This window comes from Gracilinanus agilis, chromosome 1, assembly GCF_016433145.1.
Source record: "Gracilinanus agilis isolate LMUSP501 chromosome 1, AgileGrace, whole genome shotgun sequence".
Lineage (NCBI taxonomy): Eukaryota > Metazoa > Chordata > Mammalia > Didelphimorphia > Didelphidae > Gracilinanus > Gracilinanus agilis.
The window spans coordinates 673,090,852-673,111,231 of NC_058130.1; the positions used below are offsets into that span (position 1 = coordinate 673,090,852).

At 38.9% G+C, this 20,380-nt stretch overlaps 1 protein-coding gene across 1 annotated transcript in view; it reads right to left on the reverse strand.

Annotated features, from left to right (window-relative positions):
- Window positions 1–20,380, reverse strand: part of WASHC5 (WASH complex subunit 5) — a 92,548-nt gene that overhangs the window by 54,571 nt on the left and 17,597 nt on the right. The window contains exons 8-9 of the mRNA XM_044669141.1: window positions 9,980–10,151; window positions 2,549–2,676 (exon numbers count right to left, since the gene is read on the reverse strand). Of these exons, the coding sequence (XP_044525076.1) occupies window positions 2,549–2,676; window positions 9,980–10,151 (300 nt within the window). The remainder of the gene's footprint in view (window positions 1–2,548; window positions 2,677–9,979; window positions 10,152–20,380) is intronic.

The following is a 20,380-nucleotide window of genomic DNA, read 5'->3' on the forward strand; positions in this document are numbered from 1 at the left end:
TCCATGGCGTATGAGGGCAGCTCTCTGATGTTATATACAAAAAGTAGCAAGGTCTTGTCTGAGCAGAATCACAATAACTAAATATTGAAATAAGGTGAGCCTGGTGATGAATGCTATGGACAACACTAAGAGTTTTTGTAGCTGTGGTAGGGGCAGTAGAAGATCAACGAAAAAGGGACCACTGATTAGTCTGATTGGGATGACAACAGATGAGGCACACAAGGAAGAGATACTGAACTTCTATTTTGCTTCTTTTTTCTATACAAAGAAAATCATATATTTGGGATAGAACCAAAAATGGTCAAAGCCTTGTTGAAAGTGAAGAGAAAGAGAGTACTTTGCTATTTTCAAAGAATTCTAGTCCTTAGCCCCACTAAAGTGTATCTCAGACTAATAAAACCAGAGCCTCAATCAGTAACTGTTAAAAAAAAAAAAACATGGAAAATAGGAGAGGTATCACAGGAATAGACAGTGCTATGCATATATAATCTCTTAAAAATCCCTTCTTAACCCAGACCAATCTTTCCAGCCTCACTCTCGATGTTACTTCTCATCCTATACTCTACAGTTCAGTAGCAGTCATGAGACTTTGTTGTCCTTTTGATGTTTGCCCCCTTACTTCTATTTCTCTCAGATCCCTTTCCTGAGGCCCTCCGCAAACAACTCTGCACTGATTCTGTCTTCCTGCTATTGTCTGGAGGAGGTCCTTGAGAACAGACCGCTCTGCCTTTGTGACTGCATCACTTGCTCAGAAATCACTATGTCCTGCATGAGGCTTTTCTTTAGCCTCTTCAGTTACTAACACCACCCTACCAAAATTACCTTATATTTATTTTGTACCTACATATATATGAACATGCTGCTCATGAACCTCAAACAGAATAGAAATTCCTTGAAACAAGGGCTACTTTTGTGTTTCCATGCCACACACAGAGTGTGGAATATAGTAGGCATTTAATGAATGTTTGCTGAACTGATGCATTGATCATGAGGGAATTTAAGAGTCAGAGAGGAGCATGAATTGCACTCCTAGCATGGTGGTGGAGGTGGGGAAACTTGAGCAGAGGCATAGAGAAAGATGACAGAATATTGAACGCAGAGTCCAGCAAAAAGCTCAGTTAGGCTGAACCAGAATGTGTGAAAGGGAAACATGAATAACAAGAGTGGAAAGTTAGGTGGGAGTTCAGTGGCAAAAGGCTAAGCAGCAGAGGAGTTTGCATTTAATTCTGGGAGGTAATAGGGAGCCACTAGAGATGACTAAGCCGGGGAATGACATGGTCAATTCTGTACTTTAGTAATATCACTTTGTAAGATATATGGAAGATGTACTGAAAACATATAAACCAATTAAGAGGCCATCACGATAGTCCATACAAGTAGTGAGGGCCTTAACTACATTAGTGAGGATGTGAGTGGAGAGAAGAGGAAAAATGCAAGGAATATTGTGGAGGTTGAACAGACAAGATTTGGGAACTGATTGGAAATATGGAGTGAAAGCAAAGAGTAAAGGATAAGACAGGTTGTGAAACTGAGTGACTGGAAGGATGATGGTATTTTCAAAATAGGATATTTCAGAAGAAAGGTGGTTTTGGCAACTTTCAGTTTCCTCAACTGTAAAATGGGGACCTCCCAGGGATCAAATGAAATTATATTTTTAAGTGCTTAGCCCAGTGCCTGGCATGTAGTAGGTGCTTAATAAATGCTTGTTTCCTTCTTTGGGGAGAGGGTGAGATAATGCATTCTCTTTTGTTTGCTTATCCATTTTAAGATTCCTATGGGATATCCGGTTTGAAATGTACAACAGACAACTGGGGAAGTTGGAACAGAACTTAGGAAAAACTAGGGATAAATAACTAATTGTCACAAGAATCCTGCAAAATAATAGACAAAACACGGCCATCACTGACTTACAGGTAAGGAGATTTAGGCTCAGAGAGGTGTATGATCACCTATCTAGTAAATGGCCTTGCTAGCCCATGAGTCCTGGGGCTTTGCACATCATAAATCCCTGAGAGGTGTTTGGGTGCTGATACAAGAATGAAGTGGGACCCTGATTTTCAAACCAGAAGACCATGGTTCAAATATCACCTATGTAAATTATTATTTGGATTTCCTTGGAAAAGTTAGTTTTGAATTTCCTTCACTTCACAAGTCCATGGTTGTTTTATTTGAAAAAATTAGAAGAGATATCTCTAAGGCTTCTTCCACCTTTAAATTTCAGTGATCTATGAATCCAGGTATTTTCATATGAAGTTGAGTGATTAGTGGAGAGACTAGTAGACTTACAGTCAAAAAGACTTGGGGTTCAAATCTTGCTTCTGAAAGTTACTACAGGAGCTATATGATCATGGATGATTTACCTTTATAAGTCTCAATCTTATCATCTGTAAAATGGGGACAGTAAGGCCTACCTCAAGGACTGTTGTGAGGTTCAAATGAGATAATGTATGTAAAGTATAATTTATATAAGCTTTAAAGTGCTATGTCAATGTTTTTCTCTTTTTGATTATTGTTTTAATGCTTCCTTTATAAAATAATCATTTGTTACCTCTTTGAGTATGAATTCAAACTGGGCAGTATCGAGCAGCAACTGGAAGAGGATCTTTGGGTTGTACTTTGAGTCTGTCAGAATTTGGTCCTTGATTTGACGAAGGCGTTTGTTATTTGGGTCACAGGCTATATACAGGAGGGAAAAAGTGAACAATTTGCATGATGTACATCAAAATGCAATTTACATAAGCTCTCATGAGGACAGGGAGACCATTTAATTATTTAGTGACTTCATAAGTAAAATATTTGAAAATAAGAATGACTAAACTTCACCAATCACCTACAAACCAATCATCTCTACAAGATTTGTTATCTGCTCTACTTAGGAGGCAATGGTAACTGGCTCAAAGGCTGATAAAAGTAGACCTCCTCAAAGTCAAGCATACCTCCCTCTCATTATCTTCAATTTAAAAGATTATTTCCTGATTCAACAAATTTGAGCATGCCTCTTCCTGACTACTAGAAAAAACAATCATACATTACAAATGAAATGAAAGGATCATAAAATCTTAGAGTTGAAAGGGACCTCAGAGGCAATTTAATTCAAGCAATTTATCAACAAGCATTTATTAATCATCTGCTGTATGTTTACCACTGTGAATACAAAGACTAATCTGACATGGTTTGTCTGAATAATCTCCTCTTTTAATAGTTTCCCCAACAAGTGGTAATGTAGCCTTTGCTAGGAGACCTTCAGTAAGGGGGACCCATAATTACCTGAGGCAGCTCATTCCATTTCTCTAGAAAGTTCTAATTTTTTGGGAATGTTTTCCTTGTATTATACTTAAATCTGCCTCTACAGAATAAGTCTATTACCTTGTATGAGTGATAGCTCCTCAAATACCCAAAGATAGCTGGCTATTGTGGCCCTCCTAAAGCATCTAGGTGCCACGCTAAATAACCTAAATTTCTTCATCTTGCTCCCATAAGATATGATCTTTAAGGCCGTTGCTATCTAGGTTGCCTTCTGGATGTCAGCAGTTGAACTTCAACCTTCTAATAACTTATCTTTCTCAGGAGACCCCTCTCCTCATCTACTGATATCAGCCTGAACTCATCCCTTGGTAGTTAAAATAGTACCCCTGCTCCTTATTCTCCCTATTCCAGTGATACTGAACCCTTAACTAAAGAACACCACCTCTTCCTCTACCATAAGCCCTGCTATTTTCTTCCTCATCCCTCAACTCCCTCCCCAAAGCTCCACTATAAATCTACTGTACTCTCTGGGGTCTCTGTTCTATAATTAAAAAGCTTCCTCTCTTATAACTCTTCCTTTCTCACTCTTTCTATTGTCTAGCCCTCAATGAGTCTCCAATTCCTCTTGAAGACATGGTATAATGATCAAAATTGGTGAAAACAAAAAATACTTGAAATATTAAAAATGAAAGATATGGAATACATCAGAAACAACTTAAGCATGAACAATTTATTGGTCGCACATACAAATAAGTATGATATAAGGTTGAATGTTATAAAAACAAAAGAGAGATACAAAGTGTGATTACATATTTTCAAATAGGAGGAACAGAGATGGCTGAATAGAAGAAATAATACCTAGTAATGGTTTTGGAGTGAAAGACTTCACTAGAAATACAGTCTTAGCTATGACTACCTGTGTCACTTGGGGTAAGTCACTTAACATTTCTGAGCCTATTTTCCCATCTGTAAGATGACTTCTAGGGCTATTCCAGCTCTAAATTTGAGTGCTAATCTTCCTGAAGGACATATAGTGGAAATTATGACCATTTGACCTCAGGTCACCATCCTGGCAGTACCTTTCAGTAACCTGCTAAAATATTCCAAGGCTTTCCAAGTGGACATCAGAAACAGAAGGCACAAATAATGACTTGAAAATCTAGGTCATCTCAGCCCCTATCTTGATGCACTTAAAAAGAAGTGATTGTGAGAGACCGTTGTCTTCTCACACTCTCCAGGGAAACAGGAAGGAACATCCTCTCCCAAGCGCAGTTCCACTAAACTCTTTCAAGCTTTAGTTTTTTTTTTTTTTACATTTATTAATATTTTTTTAGAATAGTTAACATGGTTACATGACTTATGCTCTTACTTTCCCCTTCACCCCCCCCCCCCCCCCATGGCTGATATGCATTTCTACTGTTTTAACATGTGTCATTGATCAAGACCTATTTCCAAATTGTTGATAGTTGCATTGGTGTGGTAGTTTCAAGCTTTAGTTTTAAAACAAAACAAAAAACCCAATCCTGAACAAATTAGAATAAGGGGTGGTCTGTTGTCAAACATAGTTGAGTAGCTGTAGGGAGAAGGAAAGTTTCTGAGGCACAGACAGGCTGGAGCAGCTGGATCAGGAAGGTCTGGGACCTCAGATCTGGCTCTGGACCACAATGAAGTGTTAGTATAGGATAAGGGCGGAGAATATATGTTGGTGCCATGGAAAGCCAAAGCTGTAGGGAGTATAGGTTGAGCTAGATAATTTTTAACATTGCCTGCATTCAGGCTTCTGAAACATTTAATTTAATCTATTTATTTTTAAAACCCTTACCTTCCATCTTGGAATCAATAATGTAAGGTTCCAAGGCAGAAGAGTGGTAAGGGCCAGGCAATGGTAGTTAAGTGACTTGTCCAGGGTCATACAGCTAGGAAGTATTTGAGGTGAGATTTGAACCTAGGACCTTCTGTCTCTAGGCCTGGCTCTCAATCCATTGAGCCACCCAGCTGCCCACTTCTGAAACATTTTAGACAACCTTTCTGACCTCAATCTTTTTCTTCTTCTGGTTTCATATTCATCTCAACCTCCTGGGGCCTTCCTCTCCTCATTACTATTACCTGGAAAACCATTTTAGGAAGGACCTCAGTCATGCTTTACTTCATTCTTACATGGAAACTCTCCAGAAGTTTCCTCATTCTCCCATATAGGTAGATTTCATCCCTGATCCCCACCTTTCTATTCCCTGTATTTTTTGTCTTCCATTCGAATATAAACTACTTTAGGGTACAGACTGCCTTATTTGTTTATATTTGTGTCACTAGTGCTTAGTAAGGTGCCTTAAATATAGTAAGTGATAAGTGCATTTACTATACTCTTTTTTTATCCATCCATCTATTTGATCTATTTAGGATTTTGGCCCTTTGGATAAACTGAGATACTGACTCAGCTTGTGCTTTAGAATTTGCTCTTTTAAATTTCAAATCAGACTCCACTCTCCCTTCTTTCTTTCCCCATGATGGGATGCATCCTTTCCAAGTCAGTGATTGTCCTTACACACACACACACACACACACACACACACACACACACATCTCAAAAATTAAAGGGAACTTGAAGGCCATTCCAGGATCCCTAATAGTTACAGACTCCAAGCAATAATATTCTGAGGATATAGGGAACTGATAGCAAACCTTTTAGAGACCAAGTGCCCAAACTGGACCTACACACTGCATGTGAGCCTCCCCCTTGGCCTAGCCGGGAGGGAGGAAGCGCTCCCATTAGCCTGCTAGGCAGAGGGGCAGGTGATGATAGAAATGTCATTAGGCACAGTGGAGAGGGGAAGGAAAGCAGCCCCCAATGGCAAGTGTGCCATAATATTCACTAAGCATTTAACTGTGCTCAAAAAGGCACTGGGACAAGACAAAACCAATATCAAAATTTAAGAAAGTGAGGCAAAGGGTCAGGAAGAAAATAGGATACTCAGGTCAGGGAAGACTTACCTTTTTAAACTAAAGCAGAAAAAACCTGCACTCTGAATCAAAGAATTGTTTATAGGAAAGAATCCTAAAATGTGACTTAAGAGATAAATTGTTCATTACATGAGGCAGCATGACATAATGAAAAGAAGTACTGGAATAAGGCTTGGTTGCTGGTGGGGCTAGTTGTCTGACCTTGGACTTCTCTTCTCCTCTACCTTAAAAGGAATGAGTTGGGGGCAGCTAGGTAGCACAGTAGATAGAGAGTTAGGCCTGCAGTCAAGAAGACTTGGGCTCAAATCTGACCTCAGATACTTTCTAGCTGCATGACCCTGGCCTTACTCCCTTAAACTCAAATTTCCTATCTGTTTCCTCTCTTCTGCCTTAGAAGTGATACTTAGTATCCATTCTAAAATAGAATGTTAAGGATTTAAAAAAAAAAGATGAATGAATTGAGTCAGACAAGCTCTACAATCTCTTTAGCTCTACCAGTCTGATTTTTCATGACCTCCAAATATTAAGTATAAATCATCAGAGCTGAATTCTGCAACAATCACACAGCTACTTAGTGGAAGAACCAGAGAGCCATAGTCATTTGATTCCCAGTCAATGTTATTCTCTTCACTATACCATGAGATGTTTTACAGCAGTTAACCTACAATGAAATTCATGTCAAAACGTTAAGTGTGGAAAATGCAAGGAGATAAGAAAATGACTTGAAATAGGAAGGGGTAATGCTAAAAAAAAAAAAGATTCATTGTTACAGAAAACTAAAGATTTCTAGTAAAACACCAAATCTCCAGCAGTGTTCACAGAAGAGTGCCACTGGAGCCAATGGATAAAAATATCTGGTTATGAGAAAAGAGTGCTTTGTAAGTGGGGAATTCATTAGGCTTGAAGGAGGCAGCATAGTATGCTTGAAAGAATGATGGTCTAGATCAGGGGTCGGCAACCTTTTTGGCCGTGAGAGCCATAAACGTCACATTTTTTAAAATGTAATTTCGTGAGAGCCGTACAGTGCTCACAGTGCGCTCCTGTAACAGCGCCTGAAAAAAATTGACTTTATGGCTCCTGCAGAACGAGCCATATGTTGCTGACCCCTGGTCTAGGAGGTAAGAGATGTGGAGATTTGAGCCCTGCTTCTTTCAGAGATCAAAGGACTTAGAAGGGCCTTTAAATAGTTTAGAGAGAATGTAAGCCATCTATTCACACGAAAAGACTATTGTATTCTCCATAGCAAACCAAGAAATTGGCTTTTTGTAAGAAAACAGCCTTACAAGTTTGGATAATGTTTAACAGTTTTCCTCTGCTCCAACAATTTCTATATAGACTGGTTTTTACAGTTAATGTCTCAAAACCTCAGAGAACATCCTGGATCCAAGGTAGTCCTACTAAAATACAGCAACATTTGAGGCAGAGTGAAACTATTTGCTAGTCCAGTGGTTCCCAAACTTTTTTGGCCTACCCCCCCTTTCCAGAAAAAATATTACTTAGCCCCCTGGAAATTAATTTTTAAAAAATTTTAAAAGCAATTAATAGAAAAGATAAATGCACCTGTGGCCATCACCCTCCCTGCCAGATTGTTGCAGCACCCATCAGGGGGCGGTAGCACCCACTTTGGGAATCACTGTGCTAGTCTTTGAAGTTCACCATTATTGTAGGTTGTGTTTGTTTCATCACAGAATGGATGATAGCTAGGTAAGGGAAGCACATCTGAGCTTTCTACAATGCAATATGTACAACCACCAGCATGGTGATCAAAACATCAGGAAGACATGGTAAATAACCATGTTAGGTCCCATGACTTAACAAAGCAGGGAATTCATTTATAATCTTGCACAATGGATTCAGGAAGTTCTTAGGCACAAAAATGCGATACTGTGTGGCTTGAAGACAATATCATAGAACTTTGGTTAGTAAAAGCCATCTCTGGTATGGATATAATTTTAAAAGTTCCATGGCTTCTAAACATTAGCACTGTTATCTGGCACAATGATATAGAACATGAAAGTGAAGCCAAACCACTGGGAAAACCAGAGTGAATTTTATAACCAAAGGAGAGTAGGCATTCAGGATAGTTTATAAGCCTAAGGATTTGAGATTTCAAAAATAACCACAAACCTAAAATAGGAGTTTTAGGCTGAAAACTGATCTTATGCAAGAAAAATTTTGAATTTCATCTGGATGTGTATTTAAAAAACCCCAAAATACCCAATTCCAAACAAGAGAGCCAATGAAATTGATAAAAAAAAATTGGATTAATGCTATAAATAGCTCAAAGAATAAAGAAGGAGTTTGCAAAACCATCTCTGGAAATTTTCAAAGACTTTCTAAGAGGGAGAAGGTTTAATTTTTTGAGGGAGTAGCAGGATAGATTGATTTAACTAAATTGGTCAACAACCACAATGACAAAAAAGTTGGGATCTTGGTGTTCAGGAAAAAAAATTTTTAAAGTGATTGGAAAGTATATTAGAGAAGATAGGATGTAAGCAAATGTTCCTTTTTTATTTAGATAAGAAGGTGGATCCTTCTACATAGACTTGTATAGTGGAGGGAATGCAAGGAAAATGGACTTTATATCCTGTCTCAGACACTGAATAGATGGTAACCCTAAAGAAGTCACTTCCTTGAACTCTTTTGGACTCAGCTCCTCATCTGCAAAAATGAAGAGGCTGGACTAGATGGCCTCTAGGGTCCTTTCTAGCTCTAGAGCTATGGTCTTGAGTAAACCTGAAATAACACAATCAACACAGAGACAGAAAGGGCCACATCAGCCTTCCAGGTCAATCCTTACTTGAAAGAAATACTCACTATACTATCTTAGATAAGTAGTTGTCTTCCCTTTGTTGGAAGAGTTCTGTTGAGAGGGAACTCATTACCCCAAGATATCCCATTCCTCTTGTGTACAGATGACATGAGTTGCCTCAAAAGGTGGCAGAATTTTACGTAATATAATTCATCATATTCATTTACTACAACTTGATCAGCCATTCCACAACTGACGGATGGATGTTTTGCTTCCATTTTTTTGCAATGGTAAAGAGTGCTATACAAAATCTCATGTGAATAGGTGCTTTCTGTCAGTGCTAATCTACAAAGATTTAATTTCATTTAAATCCTGAACTGAAACCAGACTAAATTATACCCAGCCTATATAGCACTCATTTTACAGATATGGAGGCTAAGTTAACTTGCCTATGGTCATACATCCAATAAATAAATGTCTGAGGAAGGAGTTGGACACAGGCCTTGCTACCTTGAGGTCTAGTGCACTGGCTACTATACTATACTTCCTCTCTATGAGAAGTAGTAAAAACTCTATCAGACATTTAAAGTCCCCCAAGATGTAGCCCCAATCTATCTCCTAAATGAATCTTCTTTTCCAAATAAACTAGTCTTATCACCATTATCCAACCATTCCTTTGACGTTCCTACCTTTGGTGACATAATTCCCCCTCTCAGAATATGGGTTCACATCCTCTCTTGACTATTCAAAAACTATCCATTTTTTAAAGACCAACTAAAAAATTCACCTCTTCTGTAAAGGTTTTCTTGATCAACCAAGACTTAAGAAAGCTCTTTGCTCAGTCACCCAGCTAGAGCTGGAACTCAAACATACAGGCTTTCTGGCTCCAATTCATCCTCTTTTGGAATCTGGCTTTTAGTCAAGGGATCTCTATTGGACTGCTACAACTTATGAGGCAGAACAAAACTCTGTCCTTTTTAAACATGAAGTATCTTATGAGAGGCTATAAATTATGGATGTTACCTGAATCTGCAGTATGAAGCATCAACCACCGGATAGTGACATTGCAATCTCTCAGGCAATTCAGCAGTCTTGGGATGTTATCCAGGACTAATTCTTCTCTCAAGTAACCTTCTTTTAGAAACTGCTGAACTTGGGAATGTACCCGCTCACTGACACTGGCATATCTGCTTGTCTTTAAGGATAAAAAATTTGAATTAGTTCAACAGGAAGAGTAATTTAACGTGTAGAAATCAGATGACTGCGAATTATATGGCAAATAGCTGCCATTACTGCACAAATTGAATAATATATACATAATGATTAAAGGTGTTTTAGGGGCTTATGAGGAAAGGTCAAGAATGTAGTTTGGTATTGCCAGCTATTCATTACTGTTTACCTTGAAGTGCAAAGCAAAAATAGCTAAAAGGTGAAAACTACTATATACAGAAGATTATAGTGGACAATAAAAATGGGTCAGATATTACTTGACAACAGAAATGGCTCTGATTTAGAGAAAGAATAGACTGGCATCTGGTTTACTTTCTTTATCCAGAGGGAGAAGCAAAATAAATTTTAAAATATTATTAGTGTTTTCCAGTTGGTTTGAGATTGTCAAATGATATTTCCACAGCAGGCACTAAACAATCAATTTAAAATGTCACAAAGCAGAATATGTAAATTTGGAAAGGCATATTGGTAATTAAAATTAATACTCAGGGCACATATAATAATGAACTTCACTTTCTTCAGAATCTATGGCAGAAACCAAATGACTTCGTACATTTGTTATTATTACTATTTTAAAAAAAAAACCCTTATCTTCTGTCTCAGATTTGATACTATCATAGGTAATAGCTGTTATAGCTAATATTTATAGCAAAGCTATTATGGGTAAATATTATTGATGGAGGTCAATGATGTTGCAGAGAGCTGTTTGGTAAATCAGGGTCCTTATTTATTATAGAGGAGAAGTAAGGATAGGAAATAGGAGGTAGAAAATAGGAGATTAAATCTATTAATCCTTATACTTTATCTTAAAATCTAAATCCTATATTAAAATTTCTAATAAACCCTAATTCTACCTGCCTTTCTTGGCAGGATCTTCTTGCTCGCAAAGCTGGCCTAAATTTGGTTTACTCTAACTTATATTAAATTCCCTAATTATCTTAACTAATTGATGAACTTTAATTAATAAGTCTTTAACTTCTCCAACACAGTATCTGGAAACAAACTGCCAGAAGTAACTGTCAGACTCTCTTCAAAGAGAAACCCTGAAGCCGCCCTGATCTCTCTGAAGCCAGAAAGCTTAACTGAATTTTTTCTCCCTTTTATAATTGTTCTCTTAAAGTGGCTGAGAATGAGAGCTATCTGAGCTATCTGCTCTGCTACTTAAAGAGAATGAAGGAGATTTTACAAAACTCCCAACCTGTCAGATACTGTCTCCTAAAGAAACAGTGGGAGATTAAGAAATTCCTATTAATAATATGTAAGGAGCAAGACTCAGGCTGCTGGCAGGGAAAACTCAAGCTGCGGGGGATGGGTAGTAATGCAGTTAGAACTCCACTCCCCTCCCCTGCCAGTATAGAGGTCTGTCAGCTGATCTTAACTGAAGAGAAAGTGGGCCAATGGCTTCTTGTATTACCTGACTAAAACTTCTCCACAAGCTAGACTTGATATCACAAAAGTGTATTCCCACAAGAAATTGAGGTCTCTAGTTACTGAATGTAATCCCCCAATCAAGGATAGTTGATATGTTCAAAGTGCCTTCACAGCTGATCCCTGAGATTCCCAACTGCTGCTGGAACAGGATAATGGAGGATGTCTCTAAGGTAAGTAGATTTTTATCACAGATGTCTTGTTCAAAGGATTCCCACACTAACTGACTTAGTTAAAACAATCCTTTAATGACTAGAGGGGAAGAGGGTAAAGGGAATATGAGAGGTGAGAGGGATAGGACAAAACTTTCTAACAATCTGTGGTGATCAAAAGATGGCTTCTCTCAAAGCAGTGCAGAAGCCCCAACAGAAATCTTCTTTCCCTATCCTCCACTAAAGCTATTTCTTTTCCACTATACAAAACTATGAATAAATTCAAGATGGATTATAGATGGGGTTGATCAAAGGTCTATTGCCTCAGATCTGTTTCTGATAACTGCTAGTAGGATCTTTCTGTAACAGTATGAATCAGGGCCAGTGAGGTAAGGGTAAAGGGTTAGATAACACTAAGCTCTTCTGGTCAGAGGTTTGCTAGGCCTAAGTAGGTAGTTTCTACCACCTTCTTTCCTCCCAGCACCCCGATCCCAGAATGAGTGAGTGTCTTAGCTTGGAGTACCCCTTTATATACCCTCATTCCAACTGACCTTAACTGCCCTGGCATTGTGGGGTTCGTTGGCTTGCAACTCCACTTGGGATTCTGAGGTTACAATAATCCCAGTTTCATATGCACAGAATTTCAACTAGAAATTCTGCTGGCATCTTGCTTACATTGTCCTAATTTATCCTATGCAACTAAGTCTATGTCTTCTATTTCCCCCAACATAAAAAATCTACCACTTATTCTATACCCTAGCTAATTCTAACTACCTATGATCTAAGAAGGGTAAGGAAACTTATTTTCAGGGAAGGGTATGATTTTACAAGCAATACAGGTATGACAATACATGAAAAAATGTTAACACAAGTGTGCAACAATAAACTTTTCCAACTAACAATATCTAACTTTGCAAAACAGCAATAAATCTAAGTTAAGACTTTATTATTTATTTATCCATTTATTTATATCAAACAAAGCAACCAAAGTGTTCTATAGTACTGCAATAAAAGCAGAATAATCTTAAAACAAAACTACTACTCAATTAAATTAACTAATCTAAAGTGTTAATTGAATTAGTACTTCTTATCCTATTTGTGTTAGTGTTTTAATTCCCTATGTATGGTTACTTATGCCTATATTATACATATTGTTTCTTTCCCTAATCTGACTCTCAATTTCAACTTCCCTATCTCCATCTGTCCCTAAGCTATTAGTAATCTCAAGCCTATTCTGTTAGTAATAATTACGTACATTTCTACATTATATTATTCACAGATATTTACATTATGAAACTTTTTACAAGCAAGAGTCATAGTGATGTTAGCTAAATCAAGAAAATCAATGGTTTTCTTGATATGGTTACGATCATATGATATTCTGCAACTATTTACACATGTATACATGCAATATTTACATGTGACTTTCAAACTCTCATTAATCTACACGAGGTCCATGTTAAGCATCAGTTCTGTGTTATGTATCTATCATATTCTGATGCATGCATATACTTACCCTTTGTTGCTAGGTGTTTTTGTCACCACTGGAAAAATCACACTTCTCATTTTGTTCATCTGTGTAGTGTGGCATGAAAACCTATCATGTGGTATTTTATTTGTGCATAGTGTAATTCGACACAACAACCTTACATAATCTGTTCCCCTAGTCCTCTTCTTGCAATTGTATTATAAAGTACACAGTTTTTTGTAGATGTCTTTTCCTGGTGATGGTCTTTGCAGTGTGTTGATTTTTCTATTCTTTGGGCTTTCATCTGTTTCTGGAAACACATCTTGTTTGTTGTCTTATACTTGACTGAAATCTTGTCACCTTCTTATTCTGGATCAGTTGTGATTGTGTAGCTGTAGTTGTGTTGATTGTATTGTATAATTATTTTTTGAGTTGCACTGATTTTTAGATTTTGTAAATGATTTCTGTTAATTCAATTGTCATCACCTGTTGTTCCTGCATCTTGTGTATCTGCTTGTGTATCTATTATTGTTTGTTGTTGGTCTAATTCAGTTATTATCTTTGGGTGTTCTTCGGTTATAGTTCCTTTTGCTGGTTTCACGTGTTTGATGTGAAACCATGGATCTCTGTTCTTCACCTTTATACTTGTAGGGGTTGTCAGCAAGATTTGATAAGGTCCAATCCATTTGGGGTCAACAATGGATTTCCTGGTAAAGTTTCTGATACATACCATGTCTCCTGGTTTTAGGTTGTGTAGGTTAAAATCCAATGTAACTCTTTGGTGTAAAAGACCCAATTTGTGTAACTAATCCGAGTCTTTCCTGCAAAGCCTTTATGTACTGAAACAGTTTGCATTCAGCTCCTAGCATGGACAAATGAGCTGTTTTTTGAGTTGCACCATGCCATGGGGGGAGGGGGAGACCATACAAGAGCTCAAGTGGTGATAGGTGTGTGTCACTGCTGGGCTGGCTTCTCAGATAAAACAGGCCAATTGAGAGAGTATGTACCCATTTCAGTTGACTTTCTGAGCAAATTTTCCAATTAGTGTTTTTATTTGCCTGTTAAATCTCTCAACCTGCCCTGAGGTCTCCAGATGATAGATGCTGTGATAAATTCCCTTTATTCCCAAGGTTTTATAAACTTCCTGCAGAACAATATTAACAAAGTGTGAACCATGATCCCAGTCAATTTTTGATGGAATGGAAAATCTTAGGATGATCTCTTTTAGTAGGGCCTTTACCACAAATGTGGCATTGTTCTTTTTTGCTGGGTACACCTCAGGCCATCTTGTCAGCCAACTGATAATGACGAGGGCATACTTGAACCCTTGGCATTTTGGGATGCTTATACAGTCGATCTGCAAGCATTCAATTGGGGTGTGGGTTAGCTGACTCCCACTGAGCCCTTTAATTTGGGTCATATCCTGATTAAATCGCAGGCAGATCTAACACTTTTGGCACACTCTTATGACATAGATTGAAATGCCTCTGGCTGTCCTGTGTCATCTTATGCTATCAATCAAGGCTTGGGTTCCATAGTGTCCTTTCTCATGGATTACATTGCATAGGGAATAGAACAGTGCTTCTGGCAGGATGGGTTTGCCTGAAGCTGAGAACCAGATGCCTCTCACTAGTCTGGCCCCTAGATGTTTCTTCCAATTTTCCACTTCTTTTGCAGAGTAGGTTTGTTTAAGATATGTCTCATTCACCAAGAGGAAGTTTAGAACATGGATAGGACCAAGCCTAGTTCCATATTTGGCTGTAATGTCGGCCCTGTGGTTCCCTAATTTTACACAATCCTCCCCACTCTGATGACTTCTGCAGTGCATCACAACAACCTATCTGGGCAATTGGACAGCTTCTAGGAGTTGGTTTATAATTTCCCCGTAAGCGATTTGCTTCCCACTAGAGGTAATGAAGCCTCGATGTTTCCAGATTTGATCTGTAGCATGGATCACATTGAAGGCGTATTCTGAATCAGTATACACACTGATTCTTTTATTTTTGCCAATCTGGAGTTCTCTGGTGAGGTTCAGGATCTTGGCACCTTGTGCACTCATCAACTTCAGTAGGGCTGTGTACCACAATGTCATGTCTTGAGTCACAACAGCTGTACTTGAGAATCTTTCCCCATCTACCACATAGGAGGAACCATCAGTAAATAGAGTCAAGTCTGCTCCAATTAGGGGGATGTCTGTTAGATCCTCCCTAGTCTTTTCCACTATTTCCAGTGTGTCATTGCAGTTGTGTAAGGGTTCCCCTTGTAATGGTAGATCAGGCATGAGTGTTGCTAGGTGGATCTTTTTGCAATGGTGAAAAGTTATATGTTCATTGCCTAGCAACACAACTTCATACTGGGATAACCGCTGAGATGTAAAAGCTTGCAAGTTGAATTCTATATGGTGTGGTGAATACACCATGAGCCTGCATCCCAGTACTAGAGTAGATGATTTCCTGATCATTAGGGCAACAGCTGCAATTCTTCTCAAGCATGGGGACATGCCTCTGGCAACAACATCTAACTGCGAACTATATAATACGTGATGCGTCTAAATTGATCTCCCAGAGTCTGCATTAAAACTGCAGAAGTGATTCCCTTGTCCTCATGCAAAAACAGATAGAATGGTTTTGCACAGTTGGGAATTTTAAGGGCAGGTGCTATTAGTATAGCTGTCTTCAGTTTCTCTATTGCATGCTTGTGATCCTGTGAGTTTCAAGGCTTCAGGGACTGTGTTCCTGGTTAAGTCTGTTAGTGGTTTAGATATCAGACTAAAACCAGGTATCTAATGCCTACAGTACCCTGTCGCTCCTAAGATTGCATGGAGCTGCTTCTTGGTTTTAAGCATGCTCAGCTTCTGTATATCAGCTACCCTCTTCTGGGAAATCTTTTTTGTGTCCCCCCCCCCCCAATATAAAGCCCAGATATTCTACTTTTTGTATAACCTAGTGCCACTTTGCTTTTGAGACCTTGTACCCTCTCTTGCATAGTTCTTGTAGCAGAATTTTACTGTCTTTCGGACACACATGGACATTTGGTGACATAAGCAAAATTTCATCCACATAGTGAACCATCTTGCTCTCAGTGAAGTTGATGGATTCAAGGTCTCTCTTAAGGATTTGGCAGAAGATATTTATGCTTTCTGAAAATCACTGTGGGAGTCTTTTCTAACAGATTTGCTTTCCTTCCCAAGTGAACGCAAAAATCTTTTGTCTGTCTTCATGCAGGGGCACACTGAAATAAGCACTACAGAGATCAATTTCAGTAAACCACACTGCATTACTGGGGATCTCTGCAATAATATCACTACTGCATGGCCTTTCTTGACAAAGTTGTTAACACCCCTCAAATCCTGAACAAAAATCACCACTGTGTGTTGCCATTTGCATCTTTTCTAGGCTTCTTGTTAGGTATTATAGGTGTATTAAAGTCAGAAATAGTGTGGACCAGAATTCCTTGCACCAATAGGCTCTTTATGATTGGTCTGATATCCTCTGTGGCCTCTTTGCTTAATTTGTATTGAGGGATCTTAGGTGGAGCGTCCTCTTTCACTTCAATCCTGACCAGTGTTGCAGACTTCAAAATTCCTACATCCGTTGAGTGTTTTGCCCAGACTTTGTTGGGAATGTCCTTGGGGATCTAAAAAATACTTCCTTTATGATGTTCCTTCTCATTATCCTCCAATTGCCGCAGGAAAAGCAATGGATGATGCTTGAGAGGCTGCTTGGGCAGATGTAGAAAGATTTGGCCTGATTGATTGCATTGAATTGTTGCCGAGTTTACACAAAACATCGCACCCCAAAAGATTTGATGGACATCAGAGTATCAGTAAGAATGTGTGTTCTAGAGTAAGGGGACTGATTTTGACCATCTCTGAGCTTAGTTTTGGCACTGTCTCTATTTGTCCGGTGGCCCCTTTTACTCTTACAGACCCCATTATGGTGCATTACTCTGGTACTGATTTCAGCACAGATCTGGTGGCACCCGTGTCAATAAGGGCTGGGTAAATTTGATCTCCAATTTGTACCATGACCAAGGGCTCTTTGTCTTTGGCAGTTTGATCGACAGGTATCAGTGGTACCTCGGTGTCAATATAGCCTAAGTCCTACTCATGTTACTCTTGGGCTTTTGTTTGTTCTGGCTCAGGACCCTTTGGTTGCAATAGAATGTATCCCCTTTACAACTGATTGTTGCTTGGATTTGCAGTGTTTCTGTTTTTGTTTTGCAGCTTGGTTCAGTGAAGCTGCTTATGGGCTTATTGCTATTATTTTGTAACTCATCTGTTGTAGACCATGAGCAAGGTAAAGTGCATTGAGCTTTCCTGAGCACACTTTACTTGATGTTTACAAGGCTAGACTCAGGATAAGCTTGCATTGGAGGAAATTCCTTGTCTGCATTGGGAATGTACAGCTGGTCACTGATCACATCCCAATCCTGTGAGTCCAGGTCTATGTCTTGTGCATGACTCATAGACCTGATGTCAGTAGAAGGAAACATAATGCCACCTGCATTTTGTATAGGAAACGAGTTACTGTGTTGGACTTATGTTATCTTCCTATTTCTGTTACTGGGTCTCCTTCTATAGCACTGACAGTTTCTTTCATATTGGATTCCTCCATATGCATGTCCTTTAAGCTTTCTCCAGATGCAGTCCTCTCTGAAGTGACTCAAGCTTGAAGATGTGACAGCTTATGATTTAAATCTCCCTGCAAAGTTGATTGTGGTAGGAACTCTTTGGCTGTTAGATTTCTTTTCAGAGTCCTATTGTTCTTGCAGTAGCTTGCCTATTTACATTCCCTTTCAGCATCTAACTCTGTAAGAGAGTAGCCTGTGTCTGTTTTTGAGGATTTCACTCTTTTCCTTCTCAATGGTTTGTACAGGTTCTTCTTTGTTGCTGACAGTCTTTCTTTATGAGATCCTATTTAAAACACCCAGCTAAGGTCATTTCTTCTGCTGCTTTGCATTGCTTTCCTAATGATTGATTCAAATGATCCACTTTTCTAATAGTCATTGATGTTTCATGTCTCAGCAAGTTTGGAACAGATGTATTTAATGGTGCTAAAGGTTGAATATTAGCATTTGATGTTTTTAATGGTTTGTTCTTTTCAATGTTATCATGATTAATCAGTGCTAATTCCCTCAGGTTCAAATCAAGGTTTTATGTAGGTACAAGGGTATTTCTCCTTTCTGCTTTTAAATCACAGTTCTCTATCCCATAGATTCTATTCCTTATTTCTATAACATCTTTCTCCACTTGCAATTCTTCTTCAATCTTTTCCCTATAATCATATCTTGTTTCAGCAAGCCCATAACTTATTAATGCATTTTCCAGCTCAGCTTTTTTTGCTATTTCTGCCTTTTCACTGCCAAACCCTTTTCTCTTGTTTCAATTGTCAATACGGCTTCCTTGGTTCACAAATTAGTGCAAGGTCTTTCTCCTTGGGCTACAAATTTCTCCATTGTAGACAAACTTGGAGAACTACTTGAATTGGAGCAAGTGTGGTCACAGCACCTTGATTTTCCAGTATTATTATTATATCTATTGCTGTTGTTACTATTGTTGAGGCGGGAATTATATAATAGGTATTCCTCTTGTTGTTATAATTATGGTTGTTAAAGTTAATTTGTTACTTAAAACAACAATCTTTCACAATATGGCCAAGTTTCTGACACAAGAAACACTTCTTTACACTGTTGTATGATTGTCTCGGTTGGCTTTGGTTTCTCTGATTTTGTGTATGCAGTGCCAAATTCTTGATTTCTTCCATTTCTTTCTGCTTTCTTGAGCTGTTTCTTCAAGTCAGCAATAATAATCTTTTTCCTTATCAGAGGTCTTCATTACTTTGGGCTCTTTATCATGGAATTCATGCACACAGGAAGCTGTCTTCCTCAGATCTTCAACAGACAGGGATTCCTACCCAGGACAATGCAGCCGGAAGTATGTCTGGATAGAGACCACACTTCCCTTTATAAATTGCCTCCTAATGTTCTGGATGTTATACTCACTCATATTCTGAAAGCCTATTCCCTCCAGCTTCCATGAGCCTACTGAGGAAAGTATTCAGGTGTTCATTCTCTCCCTGACTTAGTTTCTCGAAAAGTCCCCAGCTATTAGGCATTTTAGCATGATTTTCACAGCTTCCATGATATTTTCAAGGCAATGACAAAGGAAAGCCATGTTGCCATGGGAGGAAAGTGTTATATTTAAAGGAGGTCACCTGTATCTATTTGAGGTAGTAGAAATGATGTACAGAGAGGATAAGATGGCACTTCTCCTTTATAACAGTTGCCCAGGCAGGATCCTTCAGGTCAAAGAGGTTTATCCCTTCAGGACCCACCTGGGGTTAATTGATATATTGATTTGGGCTCTTCAGCTGGGATAATGTTGATATTCTGACTGTGTTGACTCCCTTCCCAAATGAGCTTTGGAAACCAATTTAGGAAGGTACTTTAAACTTTATACATTTAACAAGAAGGATAAGGGTAAAGGACTGAGGTATAGGAGACTCTACTTTAACTGTTACTAATGAAACTCTTACTGTTGGCAAATGAAGAATCAATGTTAGCTTCCCTCTGGTTCAGCCTGGCCAGGGCTAAACCAGAGTAGGTAAACTGCTGGGAAATCTTCAGCTTCTTCTTCTGTAGATCTTAGCCTTAACAGTTGAGATATATCCACCCTTTCCACCCTCTTCTTCGTCTCCTGCCCACTTGCCGGATCCCTCCCGGGCCCTGGGAAGCCTAGATAACTAGATGATGAAACTCCTAATATCTAGGGGCAGTAGACACCAAGGTGGTGGTCAAGTATAGGTTGATAACGGTATATCAAGGACAGGAAGAGCTTGCAGAGAGATGTTTGCACCCTCTCACTCCAAGACCAAGATCCACCTATCTCTAGCCTCAGCACAGGTAAAAGACCCAGAACTTCTGCTCAGGGTTCACAACTGCCCCTCCTGACTCTCGCATGCCTCTCTGGGAACATTCTATCCAACTGACTTATCTGTCAATCATTGAATGAACTTCAAGCTCCCAGAGGTTCAATATAACAAAAGTTCTAAATCCTCATATTGCTGAGGCCAGGAGGCTAGGTTGGGATTACTCCTGGTCTCAGCTATAAACTTGGCCTTCTCACTGGGGGTAAAAAGCTCTGAC